This window comes from Perca fluviatilis, chromosome 2 (assembly GCF_010015445.1).
Source record: "Perca fluviatilis chromosome 2, GENO_Pfluv_1.0, whole genome shotgun sequence".
Taxonomy (NCBI): Eukaryota; Metazoa; Chordata; class Actinopteri; order Perciformes; family Percidae; genus Perca; species Perca fluviatilis.
In genome coordinates this window covers 17,798,452-17,818,731 of record NC_053113.1, presented here as the reverse complement: position 1 = coordinate 17,818,731, position 20,280 = coordinate 17,798,452, and the positions used below count along the sequence as shown (strand labels likewise).

The 20,280-nt window shown below is 39.7% G+C and overlaps 1 protein-coding gene across 4 annotated transcripts in view; it reads left to right on the top strand.

The window, feature by feature from the left end:
* LOC120552194 (chloride channel protein 2-like) overlaps window positions 1-18,733 on the top strand; it is a 90,663-nt gene extending 71,930 nt beyond the window's left edge. For 3 of the 4 annotated variants that reach the window (XM_039790020.1, XM_039790001.1, XM_039790030.1), the window contains 5 exons: window positions 3,090-3,163; window positions 5,205-5,243; window positions 7,004-7,108; window positions 8,748-8,834; window positions 13,617-14,608. In XM_039790020.1, coding sequence (XP_039645954.1) covers window positions 3,090-3,163; window positions 5,205-5,243; window positions 7,004-7,108; window positions 8,748-8,834; window positions 13,617-13,793 — 482 coding nt within the window. In that variant the 3' untranslated portion in view covers window positions 13,794-14,608. Of the gene's footprint in view, window positions 1-3,089; window positions 3,164-5,204; window positions 5,244-7,003; window positions 7,109-8,747; window positions 8,835-13,616; window positions 14,609-16,995 lie in introns of those variants that run through there. The other variant, XM_039790011.1, reaches the window with a different exon arrangement.
* Window positions 18,734-20,280: the final 1,547 nt, after the last annotated feature.

Sequence of the window (20,280 nt, the reverse complement as noted above, 5' to 3'; positions counted from 1 at the left end):
TGTTACCATGGTGAATTGTAGTATCATGGCTAAACTTGTGACTTAGCTAGCTAAGTGTGGATAGCAAGTGGCTATCCTCTGAACATATTGTAGCCTACAGTTAATTGCATATCTTGTTTTTTTGACGGCTGCTACTTGTCAGATATGGTGACCTCTGAGGTACTGGCTCTGTGAAGACTATAAATAAGAAAATATGTGTCCACATTAGTGTGAAGAGATTAAATAAGAGACAGAGAGTCAGAGGAAGGCAGGGAGAGAGGGTAATAAATAAATGTGACATTATGAAATAAAAGTCCCTCCAAGCATTATCAAGAGTATACGCTAGGTTTCCAAAGTAATTTTAGCCTAGGCTGAAAGCAACACTGGTAGGCTGGCGCTGTTGCCTTGGAAATGACAACATCCGGTCTCTGAATATGAAAAAATTTGCCTTTTTTCGTTTCTATTTTCGAGTGTTTTTTTTTGTTATATGAAATAGAAAATGAAAATCACAGCATATTTTAAATTTCTCCCATCCCCTTTTGGCCATGAAAAGGAAAAAACGCCTTATATTTCAATTTAAAATTTAGTATTTTAAAACGAAAATCAAATAACCATTTTTTTTTAATACCTGTTTATGAAATGAAAATCGAATGAACGAGAAAGTACACGCAGGGCCGGTTCTAGCCCTTTGGTTGCCCTAGGCGAGATTGAGTTTTGCGCCCCCCCAGTCTTGCATTACCAGATCTCCACAGCGCTGTGTCAGCGATAGAGTAGCAATGTATGTTCATTTTAGTTTCTAGCTTCCATGTAAGTTAGATGGCACCAAAATTTTTTGTCTAACTGGTCATAACTGGCCGCAAAGGCCCAAGTTTTTTTGTTTCCAGATTTTTGTGTGGGGCAGTCCACCCTGAAAATTTTGAGCATTAAATACTTAATTTGCTGCATTCTGGTGAATATTTATGCACATTATTTATTTATTATTATTTTTATTTTTTTACCTTTTTCTGAATCAATTTATGCTGGAAATATCTTTATCTAAAGGGAAACATAGATTACAATCCAGATATAAAAACATAATGGAATATTTTCCAGTAAGGCTATTGCTTTTATCTATTTATTCTCCTTTGGATCGATGTTTCTAATTATATCTGAGTCAGCACACATGTAGCCTAGGCAACATTTACTCTTCCCACTTTTGTTTCTTTTGTTGAGGAAGTAACCACCTTAAAACGTGCATATTAAAATGATTCACCTGAATGATATATGAATTCATTTTAATGAATTAATAAACCCCTGGACTGTAATATTTCAGATGTGTTTGAGCAAGGTTTCTGCTCATGTTCAAAACTTTGTGCACATTGAAAATACAGTATATCTCATCTGTGTTCTCTGAGGTTTGGAGGAGTTGTGATATTGTGAGAAAAATAAAGTGATAATGCAATAGGCTACTACAAGAATAAAGTCACTATATTTCAGAAAATAATTCACCTGCACCATAGTCTGCTGTGCATTACGTGATTTCTCTGCTGATACAGTAGATCTCAGACCTGCTGACAGACACAGAGCCCCGTTTGGGATGCTGGTCTCTGAATGAGACAGTTTAGGGAAGTGGCTGTAGGCCACGCTGCTCTACATCAGAGGTGGAAACACAAAACTACACAGAAATAGGGACACATCTGCCGCAGCATGCCCACAGCAGAGCGCGTCCATTATAAACCTGAAGCTGCACAGACCACGGAAGGCGCGCTGCAGCAGCTCCGTGTCTGTGCCGCTGCTCGTCTCTATTTTACAGCGAGAGTGGACACTAAGCGACGCACAGCTCTGCTTCAGAGCTCCGTGTGTTTGAGTCTGACCCATAGACTGGAAACGTTGCATAATGAAAGGTTGACAAGTAAACGTGTGGCTTAGGGCGCGCCCTAGGATGATCATGTTTAATAAACACGTTTTATTTCGCTTGTCATTCCTAATTCTATTATTAATGGGAAGTAGACCTAAGGGCGACACGGCGCCCCCAACACTTTTGACGCCCTAGGCAATCGCCTAGGTCGCCTATAGCAATCGCCAGCCCTGAGTACACGGACCGTTATTGAGTGCATTATCACAAAAGCAGGTTATACAAGGTTTACAATATAAATATGATATATAAGTCTACAGTCACACTAGCAGATCTGTGTATGATGTGTTAAATACAATTTGACAATGTCATGGTGAGAACAAATGGAGGAGAGTCCGATTTTAAAGGAGCTCAGTACAGGACTAACTGATCGGTAGGTGAAAGTTGTAATAATAAGTTGATAGACATCGACGGCTGCTACTAACAGTTATTTTCATTATTGATTAATCTGTTGAGTATTTTGTCAAATAATCATTTTGTCTATAAAATTTTAAAGAATTTCAAAAAACATTGAAAAATACCCATCACAGTTTCTTAAAGCCAAACAGACAAACAGTCCCAAAACCAAAGATACAGTATTCAGTTAATGGTCACATAAGACAATTAGAACCTGCAGATATGTGAAATTCAGAAGTTAATTTCTGTTATTTTGCATGAAAAATAGTTGCTGATTAATTTGCCCATTTTCCAAATTTTTTACCACACGCCAGCCTTAGCCTGTCAGCTCTGGATAGCGAACATGACACATGGAATTTCAGTGAGAAACAGTAGCTACTCGCAATGACAATGCTAACTGAGACTACACAAAGGTCGCCTTCTCACAGGTAGTGAGAAATGAACTGACTGCCCAAAACAACAACCAGCAGCACAGTTTAAAAGCACCAAACTACCCCTTAGAATGTCTTCATGACTTTGTCTCTGAGATCATTCACAGCCAAAGTTGAAATTGCCTTAATATGTAATTTGTAGTGTTAAAAATGAAGTTATAGTTAAGTCTAGCAATAGACTTGTTTAGATTTCCCTGGAAAATCTAAGCCTTGGTCTTCTCTAAATTCATCCTCAGGTTATTTGCGGATGATGCAGCTGTATTTGTAATGCTTAATTAGATGGGACCAGTAAGATAAGTTCTGCAAACAAAAGGGACATAAGGACCTAATAAACGGAGACCAATGATGTCTGACATTTCACTGTTTATGAATCTCTGTCTCTCTTTCAGGTCCACATGATCATTCGGGCATTGCTTTCAAGAACCTGTACGGCACCATTCCAGACACAGAAGCAGACCTGGAGGTGAGAGAGCCCTGTCCTTGAATACACACACACACACACACACACACACACACACAAACAGTATCTCAGTCAGCCTCGTCCCATCACATTTGTTGTAAGTGATGAAAGAAACTGTGGTATTCCATGTGTTTCATACAGGAATGTGCAGGGGTGGGGGGGGGGTTGGAGCGCCCTGTTGGGGCGAGTTCCTCTGTGAATGCAGCGTTAAATATCCAGATAGGAGCCTCATATCTCCTAATTAGGAACAGGCAGGTATTTGAATGACAAGCACCAACTCAGATGAGATGATGAACCAATCAGCTGTTAGATCAGCTGAGAGCCAGGCGTTTCCTGTTATGCCCTGTGTCTTGCAGCCAGTGGAAAGCAACTGCGTCGGCTGGCTCTCGAAACTGCGGCCACCTTGATCTTGTGAGGTTATCATTGCCCAAGTGTCCATGAGGTGAGAGCCAGTCGGGATCAAGTGGGACACAAATCTAACCGGCATGCATTGTGTGGCGATCACGATGATCGATTCAGCGCAGGCCTGGCTCATCACAAATGGGCATACTATCACCACAAACTAGCATGCAGCCTGCTGTCCAATTACCAGCAACCAAATCCACTCCAGCAGTGGTGCATGTCAATCAATGAAACAAGCATTTGATTATGAATTGAGAAAAAATATTCCACGATACAAGAACATCCAGCATTGAATGACAAATTATCAGACATCAAATTCTGAAAATCAAACACTATTAGGATTTACATAATCATGCATTCAGACAAATTCACAGATTTATATCTTTGTCCGTTAATCAGCATCAATGATTTATTCATAATCTATCTTTTAGATAGATATTTATTGTTCGATGAGGGAGATTTGTTTTCATAGTCTGACATGGCAATATACACGGACAAATACATCAACAGATAACATAAAGACAGGTGTATACAGTAGACACGTGGATATAGAGAGAGACAATATTTTACAAGAGACTAAACTACCAATAATCAGGTCATTCAACATAGGGATCTCAAAAAGCTACTGTCCAGTGTGATTGGTGACCTTCATTTATTTATCCAGCAAAGTTGCACATTATAAAACGGTCTACATGTTAACCACAGAACTTACTGGAAATGTTTATTTGTTCCCAACATCACTTCAATGTGAATATAATACAAGAAAACACACTACTCTTCCCTCTTATTCCAGTCATCATTGTGTCTGTGTAACTCCATTAGCACTATTAATGATTTATACTTGAGGCACATAAGGAGCTCCATTAGTTTCACGTCAGTGACAATTATTGAAGTCTGTACACATTGTCAATCATTAACAAGCACAGAGCGGTGTCAGATCATTCTTCATCTGTCGCTCCGAGGCCAATGTGTAAACTTGTGGTATACAGCTGAGAAATTACACTGGGAAGTCTTCATCTTGTTGATAAGTAAGAAAAAACACTACAAGATTGGTCCCAAAATTCAGTAATTCAGGGTTTGGCCCACGGGCCTTGAGTTTGACACATTTACTGTAGAGCATCAGAGACTGATCACTAATAGTTTATCGCTAATATTCTATTGTGTTTGAGATCATCTGTGTTATTTAAAGGATACTTTGCAGAGTTCCATCCTGCTCTGTGTCATCTTTGTGTGGGCAATGTGTGCAGATTAACAGTGTGTGGCTTCCCTCTGTGGCGCCAGTGCACGGAGCTCGGAGCAGCCGAGGTATGCTCACACCTGGCGGAAGACACAAAACGACACAGATCTCAGCGTGACTGCGGCGCTGCGGCCACGGAGGGAAGCCACACCGGCGCACACTGCCCACACAGTTATGACACAGAACTGGATTTAAATGAGCAAAATGAGTCTGCAGCCTGTCAGTTATGAGCTGCAAGCTCTGAGTGTGACACAGATCATCATTATAATAATCATCTGCTCTGACATCTCATACATCACTCATGATGTGATGTATGCATGGGTGATTATGTGTTTTGCATATGTCATTTCACCTTCTGTGCGCAGTGTTGCACAAATAATAATAATAATCACTTCTGGTCTACAGCACAACGTAGATGTGGAGGATGACATGACTATTAGAGAGGTAAGACAGACAGCCGGTCACACAACACGTACACACCTTACAACCAATTACAGAACAGCAGTCAATCAGAGTCCCTCAGCCAATCAGAAAACAGCTTTTTGACAGTTAAACCTTACACTGTGAAGTACTGAAGTACTAACACTGAAGAAAAAGAAGAAGAAAAAAGAGACACCAGCCCAGTGTTCGTCTGAACTGCAACAAGTAGTGAAAACGTAGTAGTACAAAACTTTAGATTAATTTGTTAGCAATTGATTTATGCATTTGTGTGATTATTTATTTATATTTTAAAGTTGTTTTCATTGAAAGACTGTATGTCATATACTTTATTTAGTGAAAGGGTTTAGTTCTAACCGAAACAGAAATACCAGAAAGCCTGCGTTACAAACTGGGTGAATTGACTTTCTATAATGTGTTTGTTTACCGGCAGGGAGAGTCTAACAAGGGGCACTATTGAGTTGTATTATGGGAAATTTGGATCCAGTGTTTTGATCGAGCTTGATCCATGTTAGTGACTAAAAGTCACAATATCATAGCCCCTGTTTCATCAATTTTGACAATTTCTTCAAATCCCATACAAAAGACTAAAACCAACAGTTTGTCAGTCCGTCTTGCTGTGCTTTCTAACTTCCCTACATTGTCTGTTTCACTCAGCCTCAAATCCTTTAGTTTAACCATTCAACTGAGTACCTTAAAATGGCCATACAAATGTGGTTAGATTTTTTCAGAAATGTCCTAAAATAGCTGGGTACTGTAGTTTTTTATCAAATGTTGTGTTTTTGTTGAGTCTGTTTTCAGCTGCAGATTAATCCACATTTGGTGCTCTAGTGAGTATTTCAGCAGGCAATGTACATGGGATTTAGTCAAAATAATCTACAGTGTCATCATGATAATCATGGTAAATGAATATGGAGTTATCCAGGGCAACAGTGTGGCTCATTGATGCATTTTTATAGTTTTTGGACAACAATTAAGTTGTATGGAAAAAAAAAAAAAAAAAAATAAATTTTAAAAAAAAAAATTTTTAAAAAAAAAAAAATTTTTTTTTATATGGAAAGTGAATCTACACATATTATATCAAATACAGTTGATTCTTGGTATGCACCTCAAATCTTGGCTTGGCAGTTCCTGACATCACACCTTGACAGACCTGACTTTTCAGATTCCTCAATATCCCCTAGACGGGCCGATTACCCTGGAGTCTAATATTTTTGGATATGACATCATTCATAATTCATCCATCAACAGCACCTCTCATTTCCTCTGTCAGCAGCACATTCCTCACACTGTCTCCCTCCATCCCCTCTTTTTTGTCTCTCTGTATCACTCATTGTTCACCTCTCATACACCTGCCATGTCATTGCTTCTCGCTACGTCTCTCTTCCTTGTTCCCCATTCACCTTCCCCACACTCCATCGTTGTAGGCCTCATTTGATTTATAGAGTCATTCAGTGCGGTGCACGGTCCACTGATTGTCTATCAGAGGGAGGTGATTTGTCAGGAGGTGGTATGGGATTATTTGATACCTTTGCCTTCTGATTAGGGACTGTCACCAGGCATAAAGACATCTTCTTTTAACAGCATCTATTGTGCACGCTGTCACTCCAGGTTTTATAGTCAGACAATCAAACAAATGTTTGATTTGCCAAAAAAACAGGCTATAACACTGGGGGTCAACCTTTTATTAAAGCGTCAAATCAATGTCATCTACCTGTTGTTTATCTCTCATCCCTAAACTCTCTCCTCCTCTGTGTGCTTTACAGATTACAGAGTTGGAGGAGAAGCAGCTTGATGACAAGGTCAATTTCAACAACTGCAAGATCGATGACGCCACGATCCAGTTGGTGGAGCGCATGTCGCTGCATAAGGTATGGTTGTAAATACAGCTGTTGTTCAACGTGTGTGTGTGTGTGTGTGTGTGTGTGTGTGTGTGTGTGTGTGTGTGTGTGTGTGTGTGTGTGTGTGTGTGTGTGTGTGTGTGTGTGTGTGTGTGTGTGTGTGTGTGTGTGTGTGTGAACTCGTCTCATTTGTTTAATAGGTTCAAAAGGTTAACGCACATAGCACAGAAATTGCATATAATAATATATAGAAATTATTGTCCCACATTACTGTGTTGGTGATCAATTGATTATGAGATGCTATTTGCAGCACCTTTTTAATAATTGAATTACATTTTAAATAGATGTGAGTGCCTTAGAACCACTTTACAATCTTTTTCTTGGCACAGCTTCCGTTTGTTTGGCACAGTGGGATCCATTTCAGACATCCCATTCTGGCTAAGCAAAAAGTCTCACTAAACACTAAAAGGGTTGAGAACCAAAAGTGCGGCTGGCATTAATCCTGCAACCTTTCTAATTTGTCACTGAAGTTTTTGACCTCTTGCTCTTTTTGCGTTTAGCTGCACAGAGCCTTTGAGGTTAAAATAAAATGAAATGATCCCCGTGGGAAAATTGAGTCATCGCATCAGCAAATACAGTACTTATTCTGTACTAGTGTACTAATGATTTAATCAAAACAGTTTGACAGCTGGCAGTCCTCTGAAGAGGATAATGAACACATTATCACACCTCACCAGTATAGGCTATTTAACAAGTTTAGATGTTTGGATAAACCCAGTTAAAGACCTGTAACTTAAAGCGCCCATATTATGCTCATTTTCAGGTTCATAACTGTATTTTAAGGTTGTACCAGAATAGGTTTACATGGTTTAATTTTCAAAAAACACCATATTTTTGTTGTACTGCACAGCTCTCTCTCACTGCTGCAGATCCTCTTTTCACCTGGTTTCTGTTTTAGCTACAGAGTGAGACCTCTTTTCATCTTCTTCTTCTGTACTATCTTTGATTGCACTCGCACATGCGCAGTAGCTCAGATGTAGATCATGTCAGCTAGCTAACTCTAGAGACAGTAAAAGAGAGGCTGTTTCTCCAACTTTGGTCAGTTACAAGGCAGGATTAGCTGGAAGACTTCTAAATGAGGGGGCACATGTAAGTAGTTCTTTTGTAGATTATGGTGAACTTGTGTGTGTTGTAGCAGTACTTTGCTATTGAGAACGACGTAGCATGCTCGCGTTAGCGTTAGCTGGCGCACGCTAGCGTGCTGACTGCCTACAGAGCTAACGGTTGTGGTTAGTCAGCTCATTTCGGACTGTGACGTCACAGTCCGAGGCCGATTTTGAACAGCTCACCAGGAGAATGAAAGCAGGACACATTCAGAAACTGTATCTCACTCAAAACAGCATGGATGGATTTTTTTCAAAGTTTGTATGTGTGTGGAAGCACCAGAGACACAAAAGAACACCCCAAATCCCAGAAAAAGTGTTTTTTTCATAATATGGGCACTTTAAGTCATGTACAGTAAATGATGAAATTGACTTTGAAATTCAACTCCAAAAATTCTATTAGAATTTTGTCTCGACATTTGTACCCAGCACAGTGTTGTCTCTGGTTTGTACTGTTTTTAACGTTTCACCGATTGTTTCCAACCACCTCTGCTGTTTACCTGCAGACCCACACCATCTTCTCCGTGCTGGGCCTCGACCACGCCTACGTCACCAGCATCGGACGCCTCGTGGGGGTGGTTTCCCTTAAAGAGGTAAGAATCTCATCACAGGTCATTTTGGGGTGTATTCTTAAACGCATAGTTATTGTACATATTGTATCACTGAATTCAGTGTTAAATGGTTTCATACCTCTTGAATCTAAACTCCCAATCCATTTTTTTGGCAATTTCTCGAACACCTAGGGCCCTATTTTAATGATTGAGCGTGAAGCGCCTGGCGCAAGTGCGTTTAGGGCGTGTACAAATCCACTTTTGCTAGTTTAGCGGCGGAAAAAAGGGTCCATGCTCCAGGCGCATGGTTCAAAAGAGTTGTGCTTAGTGTCTTAATTAATCATAGGGGTTTTTTGGGCGTAACATGCATTAAATCCATCATCTCCCATTCCCTTTAAAAGCCAGGCGCGTTTGTACCTTGGCGCATTGCAATTATGATGGCAGATTTGCTAAGCAGGAAGGAGAGATTTTCAAGAGAAGAAACTGATCTGTTCGTGCGTGAAGTGAAAGCGCGCGAGCATATCATAATAGTATTTCACTTTGTAATATCTTTCACTGTAGAGCAAGGCCAGCACAGTGTCAGCAGTTCTATTTCCACTAGGGCCACACCTGCCAAAACTGTATGCACTACAGCATAATAAGGCAATGAAAATAAAACCCCGTACAACATAAAATTGGCAGTTGTACCAAATAGCACAATTTAGGTAAAGAGCTCTGAGATGTCAAAGAGATCTGACATTGTTAGAATAATTTACATTATCAAGAATAGACAGAGAACCACTGAAGTCATAATAAAGTTTTGTTTACTTGCAAGTAGAATCAGTTTACAGTACTCACAGCACCGAAGAACCGAAAGTGACTAACGTAAGCCTCGAACAGTATCTTATTTATGTGTGAAATACAATCATAACAGAATTTGATGTCGTCAGTTGTCTATCTTGTCAGTTTAGATGTTGTCTCCTCTGTCTGGTCAGACTCAATGGCGTCCCCTTTATCTGGTTAGAGAGACGCATGTTCTGTCCTCGAGCCCCAGTCAAGATAGCCAATGACTCCATGTTATCTTGTATCATGTTTTCTTACTATGTAAATAGTTTAATTTAACAGAAAGAGAGAAGAATAGTAATCACTATAATATTATTCTATGCAAACAGTTTAATAAATAACAGACATGTTCCAAACCCATGCTACCTACTAATCCTTAACCAGATTTATGTATGTAGTGTATACAGTGTGTGTAGAATCAGAATCAGAAAAGGTTTTATAATATGTACACTTATGTGGAATTTGCCTTGATGAAAGGTGCATACATAAACAAACAAACATATTATTAATAATATGAAATAAACAGTAAATACAGGTCATAACATAATACCATTTCACATTGTAATATTTTTATTTGTAATCTTTTTCATTTTTGTGTGCTGCTATGCTTCCCTGTGTGTGTGTGTGTGTGTGTGTGTGTGTGTGTGTGTGTGTGTGTGTGTGTGTGTGTGTGTGTGTGTGTGTGTGTGTGTGTGTGTGTGTGTGTGTGTAACAAGCATAGTTTGCACGCGCTGTGCACAAGCCTAGGCGCATTTTACTAATGCGCTGTTAAAATAACAATGAAATGCTGCGTTATTGACTTTAGACCAGGTTTTTGTTGGTCAATGGCACAATCACTTTCAGCTTCCTCAAGATAGCGATACGCCAAGTGTGCACCTGAACTAGGGCTGGGTATCGTTCAAAATCTTTCGATCCGGTGCCGATTTCGATACCTCAGTTTCGATGCCGGTTCCTAACGATACTTTTTTCGATACCATATGTTTTAAAATCCATTTCACCATCAACAAAAATACATTAAACACAAAGCTTTTATTTTCCACCTTAATTGTGAATCAAAACAGTTATCAAAATTTAAAAAAATCTGGTTAAACTGCTCACTGGGAGTAACATTATTAAAAGTGCCTTGCCTTGCAAGTTCAGCCTATCAGTCAGTCATCAGGGCACCTGCTTGTAAGAGGAAGTGTAACGTCAACAGCACAGCGACCGCTTTCGGTTCTCCATTAATATCACATTGCAGCAAACGCTGTCTCTGTGAAGTTTTAAAAAACTGTAACCACACTTGAAACCAACCGTGACTCTCTGTGACTTCAACAAAACTGCAGACAGTTTACTCTGTCCGCACCTCTGTGTCTGTGTGTGTGTGTGTGTGTGTGTGTGTGTGTGTGTGTGTGTGTGTGTGTGTGTGTGTGTGTGTGTGTGTGTGTGTGTGTGTGTGTGTGTGTGTGTGTGTGTGTGTGTGTGTGTGTGTGTGTGTCTGCTCTGTCAATATGCAGAGAGGACAGATAAGCTTGCGCGCTCAGACGCTTTTGGAACCAAAATTTGGCACTGAAAGATAAATAATTTTTCGATACTCATAGGATTGGAGTATTTTTTTCGGTGCCATAAAAGTATCGACGTTCGGTACCCAGCCCTAACCTGAACACACCTCCCTGTAAGACCAGCACGCCCATGGTGCACAGGTGGGCGCAGGTGCATTTGCTATTTAAACGAGGTGGGCGCTGGACGGGGAAATTGACAACTGCGTCGGTCTTAATCTAGCAAAGACACTTGTGTAGGGCTTTGCGCTGCGCCGGGTGCAAGATAGGGCCCCAAGTCTCATGTAAAAAGTTGTAACTGTCATCATTTACACAGGCAGCATATTCCCTGCTTTCATAATTGTCTAATCCCTGTCAATATCATCAGTAGTGCTGTCACCGTGCTGTACACACACACACACACACACACACACACACACACACACACACACACACACACACACACACACACACACACAGACATTTCAGTCAACAATAAGGATTCCTCCTCCCTCTGCATGTTATGTACTGTGACAGACAAAAGGCTACTTAATATTGCTGCCTCTATCTATTGTCTCTCTGTCTGTTCTCTGTCCCCCTCCCTCTGTCTATATCTCCTGCCTCACAAACAACTGAAAACCCCTCATTTTCATTTCATTTCATTTTTTATTTATTAAACAGGAAAAGATTAAAGACAATCGGGCCTGACTCAGTGTAAAACTGATTTTCAGCAGGTTCCTGCTCTGCAGAACATAAACACCACATACACAACAAAAACGCCTAGACAGAACAGTAACAAACACACAGACCAGGAGAATGAGCAACAGGGCAAAGCCATAAAGCTGACTCAATGGTCACAAGTATACCTCTCCATTAAATAGCGAGCAAATGTTAATTTAAATGATCTTATTGACGTTAAAGTTCTGATGTGCTGTGGAATGTCATTCCAGACTTTAGTGAGCACACTAATTGGCTTTGTGAATTGGCCAGGAAATGGTGAGAGGATTGCTGCTAAGTGCAGTGCTGCTTGTCTGTCCCTGACATTTAGGCTTTTTTGTTCTGCGTTCCACCAGCAGACAAAAACAGATAAAGCCCAGCCTCTCCCAGTCTGCCTGTCACACAGACACGCTGTTATATCAGAGCCTTGCTGGTCCATGTGGAAGAGAAAAATCACAGGGATGTTTTCTTTGTGTCTGTAATTATAGTCAATTTTTTCCATCCTACAGCATATAGACACTATTCTATTTAGTGTTGCTACAGGATGTGTAGCACCCAAATCGTTCACCTTATCAGCCAGATTACAAACTTGGCCTGGCCAAACAGAGAACTCAGTCATAGACTCTATAACAAAAAAAGCGAGAGATGGGATGAAATAGGCTGTAGAGAATCACTGCAAACTTTCACACAGATCCAATGTGTTTAGGAGAATGAATTGTGTTTTTATACTTCAAAATGTATGGCGCTGAAAACTTTCTAGAAAGTATTTGGAATTAGCAGACCTAAAATAAATTGCCATTGTTTCTTTTAGTCCGAAGATCCAAAATGTAAAAAAGAAAAAAGATAAACGTGAGGATCCTGTTTTTACTTGTGCGTTTCCTATTAAAGACCTCAAATACCAGGGAGTCCGACTAAACAGGACTCATTTATTTATTTTTTAGTTAACATATCTCAAAATCAGCCTGCGGTATGTACAGTAGCAGCAGCAGGTTTTTTATCTAATTTCACTTCTGCCATGTGTAGGTGGCAAGGGGAGCTGCAGAGTTTAATATAAATGTGCAGTAATTTCCTCTTCTTCCTTCTCTGCTCTTATTCTGTGAGATGTTTCAGCAAACAGCATAGGTCAAAGTCACTCTGACCTCACTTTCCAGTGCATATCCTCTGCCTATGATCTTTCTCTCTCCATTACATAAAAAAAAAAGAAAATGTTTTGTGTGCCTGTGCATCAGATTGTTATCTACTGATCTTTCACTGTAGAGCAAGGCCAGCACAGTGTCAGCAGTTCTGTTTCCACTAGGGCCACACCTGCCAAAACTGTATGCACTACAGCATAATATGGCACTGAAAATAAAACCCTGTACCACATAAAATTGGCAGTTGTACCAAATAGCACAATTTAGGCAAAAAGCTTTGAAATGTCAAAGAAATGTGACATGTTCCAAACCCATGCTACCTACTAATCCTAAACCAGATTTATGTATGTAGTGTATACAGTGTGTGTAGAATCAGAATCAGAAAAGGTTTTATAATATGTACACTTGTGGAATTTGCCTTGATGAAAGGTGCATACATAAACAAACAAACAAACAAACATACTGCATCCGTAAATACAGGAAAACAAATACATACATCCAAAGTAACTGTTGCAGAAGAAAAGAGTGAGTGCAAAATTTGCAAAGAATATATACTACAGTATATGCCATATATATATATATATATATATATATAGTGCCTAGACTTGAACACGTTGTGCCTTCCTTTCTCCATCCAGCTTCACAAGACCATCGAGGGCTCTGTGAAAGTGGAGGGTGCGAAGGTGCGTCCTGCTCTGGCCAGCTTCCGGGACAAGGGCAAAAGCAGCAGTGAGAACGAAACCATCGATGTCCACAAGCTGAGGGATCGCCTCAGAAGCATGCAGCTGCCCCGCGATCACATCCCCTCCGAGTGAGGGAAAGTAGAGGAGGAAGAGGAAGAAGAAGAGCAGGTAGAGGAGGAGGAGGAGGAGGAGGCATTGAGATCTTTAATCTCACAAAGCCACGCAAATTCCAAAATCCTCAGGGCTTAGGATCAATATTTAATTATGGAAAAAGTCTTTCTGCTACTTACTCTCCACTATCTACTTTGCTTCATGGGACTCATGTTGGTTGATTCCAACAAGGTACTGGGAATAGGTTGAGATCTTTAAAAAGGGATTTTTTTTTTAGCAGACTTGGTTTAGCTTGTGTATCTTTAGAATTGAGATCAAAGTTTGGACCTTTTGAAAAAGTCTTCCACTTGAGGATCGAAATTCATCAATGATGACAAGGAAAAATAATGTGTGTATGTACTGTACTTCAAGTGTCAGTGTATGAAATGAGAAAATGTCAGTGTGCATGAAGAGGGAGGTAGCGAACGACTATTTCTTATAGAATTTTTTTATTGCCTTTAGAACACATTTATTCTTTGTTTTCCAGCTTGATTGATATACTTTATGACTAATCGGGTGGCCTGGGTTTAACTGGAATTTGCCATGGAACAATTCTTTTGTAAATTACTCAAAAAATTACTAATTAATTAACAGTTTGTCCCATTGACAAGCACTGGACTAAGGGGACTGGTGTTTAGTCTGCTGTTTCTTCATTTGACCTCTTTTCCTTCGTCTTCTCATCTCTTCACTGCGAGTCTTAAAGGTGCTCTAAGCGATGTTGGGTGACGGCACCACTTCTTGTTGACGTTCAAAGTATTTTCGATCAAACGAGGCTAGCTCGCCCCTCCCTCCTCCTCATCCCGTCCCCTCTCCCTCCCTTCCGTGCTTCCGCGCACTAACCCCCAAATCCTTCTTGTCGGTTATTGGCTGGAACGCTGGAAGACTGTTTATGTTTGGTGGTGCAGGTTGGCCAGTTTATTTTTGTTGGTGTTAGTGGAGCCTGGGCTGCCTACAGAGACCGCGTTTTTTTACAGTGTGTTCAGGGGACAGGCAGCTCGCTGATAGAGATGTAGAAAAATGTTGTAGCCTAAAATACGCGTGACCTTGCTTAGAGCACCTTTTAATGGTCAGGTTGAGAGTACAGTCTATGCAAGCAGACATGCCTGTTGGCAGTGGCAGAAGCACCTGTAGCCCATTTCATAATGTACACTCCTTTCCTATTGTGGCTAGGGCATTACAAAGACACATAGAAACACAGATAAAAGATTGCGGTGATGCACTCCAAGAGACATGGTTTTCTGTTTATCTAAATCTAGCTCTTAATAACCGTTCCAGAGAAGGTTGGGGCGGATGGAGAGGGCCGCAAGCGAGGGAGGGAGGAAGAACAGGGAGCAAATGGATGGCTGAAAGAATGAAGACATCATTACCTAAGCAGGGTTTTTCCTGACTAAGAAGGGGCCTTTGGGGGAGGTGACTACGCACGGCAGCAGATGTAGTAGCAGTAGTATATGATCGGTCCGCCTACAGTGAAGTCCCTAAGTTACCTTAATTGACAGAAATCGAATGCATTTACATGTTATTTCTGACAATTTGATGAACAAACATGAGTAAATAAAGCCCCAATTAACAAAACTGCTTAAAAAAGTAGTATTAATATTTAGATGCTACTGCCAGTACAGATCACCAGAAGAGTCAGACACAGCCTGACTCTGGGCGGTAAAACTGAGATTAGCGCTCGCATTTAAGTTTATGTTCTGCTTGTTAAACGGTTGTTTGGTAAATCACTATTTTTATATCCCATTCTTATCATTTTGGTGCTAGTTATTTTTATTTGGTTCTGGCTAAAACCTCTTTGGGGGGGTGCCAAAAATTCCTCTATGCAGGAAAAACCCTGCTAACCCGCTGCTCCGGGCCCTCTCATCAATCTACCTTTGATCACCGTGTTAGCTAACCTCCATTACTATCAGAGACACAGAACCCCCCCCCCCCCACCAGCTATATCAGGGGTCTTCTACGTTTTTTAAGCCAAGGACCTCTTAATTGAAAGAGACAGATCAGGCACCCCCTACTACATATATTGTATAAAATGAAGTTGCATATTAATCTGGTCCTACGATAACTTTTAGGGCAGCCTAAAGCATTTATAGATACCTTTTTTGCATAGAATACTAAGCTATTCAAATAGCCTAATAATTGTTGGCATGATTTTATAAATCATGTTTTAATGTTAACCCTTAAATGTGAAACAAATGTGAAATAGTCAGTCCTTTGGGATGAACTGTATATGTGGATGGCTACCTTAGTGACTACATTACATTACTTATAGGCCAGTAAGCCTACCATCAGTGGATTTATATTTGCTAATAATATGTTGGAATCATGTTAGACTTTTTAATTTTTGAAAAAACTTTCAAATATTAACAATAATTTGGAAGCCCCCCTGGAGTGACTCTGAGGACCCCCTGGGGGTCCCGAACCCCCTGTTGAAGATCCCTGAGCTATATGATGTAATGGTACAGGGCTCAGACAGATGGGGTCAGCCCAATGGTCCCACAGCCCTATGTTCCCACATTTCTAAGATTTTTCTTGAAATTAGGCCCTAGGTTAGGGTTACATTCCATCTGTAGTCCATTGCTGCTGGATAATAGGTTGGGTGTAATTGGCTACCAAATTGATAGAAAGGGGTATAAAATCTGATACAAATGTATGAAAAAGGAAAAATCTTAGAAATGTGGGAACATAGGGCTGTGGGAACATAGGCATGCTCTCAGACACACACTGCTCTCAACATATACAGCAGCAGATGTATGTGAGCAGAATCAGCTTGATAAATGCAGAAAAATAGCTTAGGTGAAGCATGATCCAGTGAGATTAAAATCACTAAGGGAAATCTATAACTGACCAATAGTGAGTGGTTTAACCATTTAAAATGTACCTCGTTTACCACTATAAGTCCAAATCATGACAAAATGATCACTCCAGCTACTAGCCCAACGTAGTTGACTGATTGAATCTGGAACTGGAGCCATGAATGATTAATGGCAGCACAGTGTATTTAATAATTCATGTCTACCATAATGCTTGAGGCTTGTCAGTGCACTCTCTGCTCCTTGACAGAAAAACATTGATTTGTTTTTTGCTTGTCCTCCACCCCTTCATCTTTTCCACTACTGACCCCAGATACGTCCTTTAAGACACGCTCCTTTTGTTTAGTTTTTATCTTTAATGTATTTTTTTGGACTAGGCAAGGATATCCACTACTACCTACAGAATCTGCTCTACTGTTTGGATGCCTCATACCCAACTTCATTGTGGTTTTTAGCATTTGACGCATTAGATGGATTTTATTTTTGGTGGTGTCTTGTGTTAATGCGCGTCACTGAGTAAAGTAAAATACACACAGTAAAACAGCACGGCTTGGCATGACATAGCGCATGTGAGATTTGTTTTAGAACTCAAATGTACCAAAAACAAAAGCTTGATGGAAATGAATATAGGACTATTGAATTATGTTGTGTCTTGGTATGTTTGCCATCTTGTGCCTGTATGTTATGTGTCTTTACAGCATCTTATTTTATACGTATTGAGTCAGATTATTTCACTTTAATAGGCATGTTCCATTCACCCATTGAGCAAAATCAGGCGATGATTTAACTGGGGATAGGGTCTTTGCAAAGTAAATCTTACCGATTAATATATTTATCATTCCTGTAATTTAAAATCTTTAATAAAAATTTAATGTCTTAACCAATCTTTGACTAATCTCTATTTGAAAGAGATTTGGGGGGCTTGTTTTATATTCTCACATGTGACTGATTTTTTTCACAAAGAGATTGATTTTAATGCTGTCCTTTATGGGTTTCTTATCTGTTGACATGCGGTCTGTAACATTTCTACTAAGACATGTATTTTTAAAGTGCAAATAACACTAAAGGGGTGAAGGCTTGCAATGGCTGCCGGATAGGGAATTTCTTTTTATTGTGAAGCCAAGGGAAGTTACTGTTGAAGGGATGCGTATTTATTAGTCTGTATGAATCAAAGTAAAAGTAGAAAGTGATCATTCTTTTTATGGATGATCTTGTAGGTAATCAATTTGCGCAATAACACTTTGTAATCCAGTTTTTATTGATGACATGACTGCAAGATAACTTTAGTTTTGTGAAGACACCTGAAAAGTGTAAAAAGATGTACTGTATGTATATGAGAACTGACGCTCACACAGGAGCTTGTGGGTGATGAAGTGGTATTTGAATGACTCAGGGAAAGTTTCCCAAAAGCCAAAATAAAAGCTGTCAGAATCCCACTAGAATCAGCATTAAGATATTTAAGGACAGCCTTTGTTCAAGAAGAGAAGTGGCTTAGACTCTTTATTTTTGGCTTTTGGAAACCTTCCCCGTCTCGTCTTAGAAGGCTCTGTGGTGAATCTGCTGCATGAACTGTAGCCGGTGCTTTCAGCTCCCAGGGTACTATTCTGTTAATCATTTTTGCCATTCCTCAAGAAAGAAAATGCCAAATACTCCCAAGTTTAGAGACGTAATTTTCCTGGTTAACAATTCGATGGATGTGAATACAACTGAAACAGTATATTTTAGTGTTATTTTCTTGAACCCATTGCCTCTGTGTTCATCATAAGACAACTTGAAATGAAGTGTATTATACAGTATGTCCACAACATACAGTGAGGTTTCATCAGTAGAAAATGTCTAATTGACATCAGATTTTGTAAAATTAAATTCTTTAAAATTAAGGAACAAAAGCTTTTCCACAACATTAGCAGATGTACTGACCAAGTGTTGTTTCACATGCATGTCAGCCACAACACCTGTTGACAAGAGGGACACAACCTTTGACTGTAAAATTAGTGGACAGAGCATGTGTGACATCACCCATTGGTTTGTGGAGATCTGCTATGAGTCGTCAAGTTTGCCGTTACGGGCGCAGCCATCCTGGTTGCGGATGTGACCATTTTAGACGAGAGGGAGGAGTGAGGGAGGAGCCCTTACACTCTACGTTACGTTACACACTTTCACTGGCAATGATCACATCATAGCCACGCACAAAAACATCCCCTGCTTTATAGCAAGACCATAATTCAAAAAATGAAGATCATTCTGTGTTGCAAAAGACTTAAAACTAGCGATTGAGACCGTACACTCATTATGAAAATGTTTACTGAGGTAATAAATCAAGTGAGAAGTGGGTCACTTTCTCATAGACTTCTACAGAAACCGACCTCCTTTTGCAACCACATGTGTCGGCCCCTGCTGGAATTCAGATAGAATACAGGTTTAAGGCACTTCCGCATTTGCAGCACTTCGCCGAACAGGATGCTTTCTCTATTAATATTAACAGTCTAGACACAACTCTCACTTTTTGACAGTGTCACACAATGTATGCAGTGCACAGATCTTATTAAGCAGAGATAACTAAGAATGTTAAGTTTCTGTATGGGAGGGGCGGGGTCGTTTAAACTGTTGCAAAGGCTCAGGGAAAAGAAAATATATGTTCTGTTAAATTGTGTTTTAATAATGTTCTGTTAATGTTGGGTGTGCATTTATGTTATCAGGGTTTAAATTTTGTATGGTTGATTTAGGGTTTGTGTTTAGCTACATTTATTGTTTCACCATGATGGGCTCTGGGCAGCGAAAAAATGTTGTACATAGATTGGAAATCAAGAAATTTGTCTCCTGTGTGAAAATTTCCATGCTGCACATTACATTGGGAAACTTCAATTTTGTATTGGATTGCTTTCCTTTCTGTTTATTTTGGAACAAATGCTTAGAAATCATTTTTCTTAAAATTATACTGTCATAAAGTAAAATAAACAATATTTATATAAACAGATGATTTTGTTAGTAGTGTTAAGTAGCCTAATGTTTTATATTTGTTGTTTTTTTGTATGTTTAACTTAACATGCTTAATTTAGACAACATGCCTCCAGAAAGAAATACTAATGTAAACTTGATTTGTCTGCTGCATCAACTTACCACTCTGTGTTAATACAACTTAACATGTTAAGTTTCACCATGTGTAAAAACTTAAATGGTTCAACGGGTTTCCACGCAAATTTCTGATAAAGTCAACTAATTTGGGATAACAGTGATGTGACTAGTTCTGCTTCCTGCACATAACAACTGGAGTCAATGTAGCAATCTATAAATCCTGTCCTCTGGCTGCATATATGTCTCCACAGTTGTCCAAAAGAACTGTTTGTAGCTGAAGCCTACATGGAGTGGTGGAAATTGATCGACCAACAGAAGGAGTTTTCTGCTCCCCGTAACGTCCAAAGACCATGACCTATGTGAGAGTGGAACAAAACACAGAGTGTGGGGTGGGAAAAGAGGCCTGAGGTTGTCTTTACCTGGAGAAATACAGACTTAAAATAACATGATATGACATAACATAATGTAGACAAGATTGATTTATAACACAACGTAACACGACATGACATAACATAACAATATGACATGATGACAATATGTAACATAACATGAAATGAGATTACTTAACATGACAAGACGGCATGACA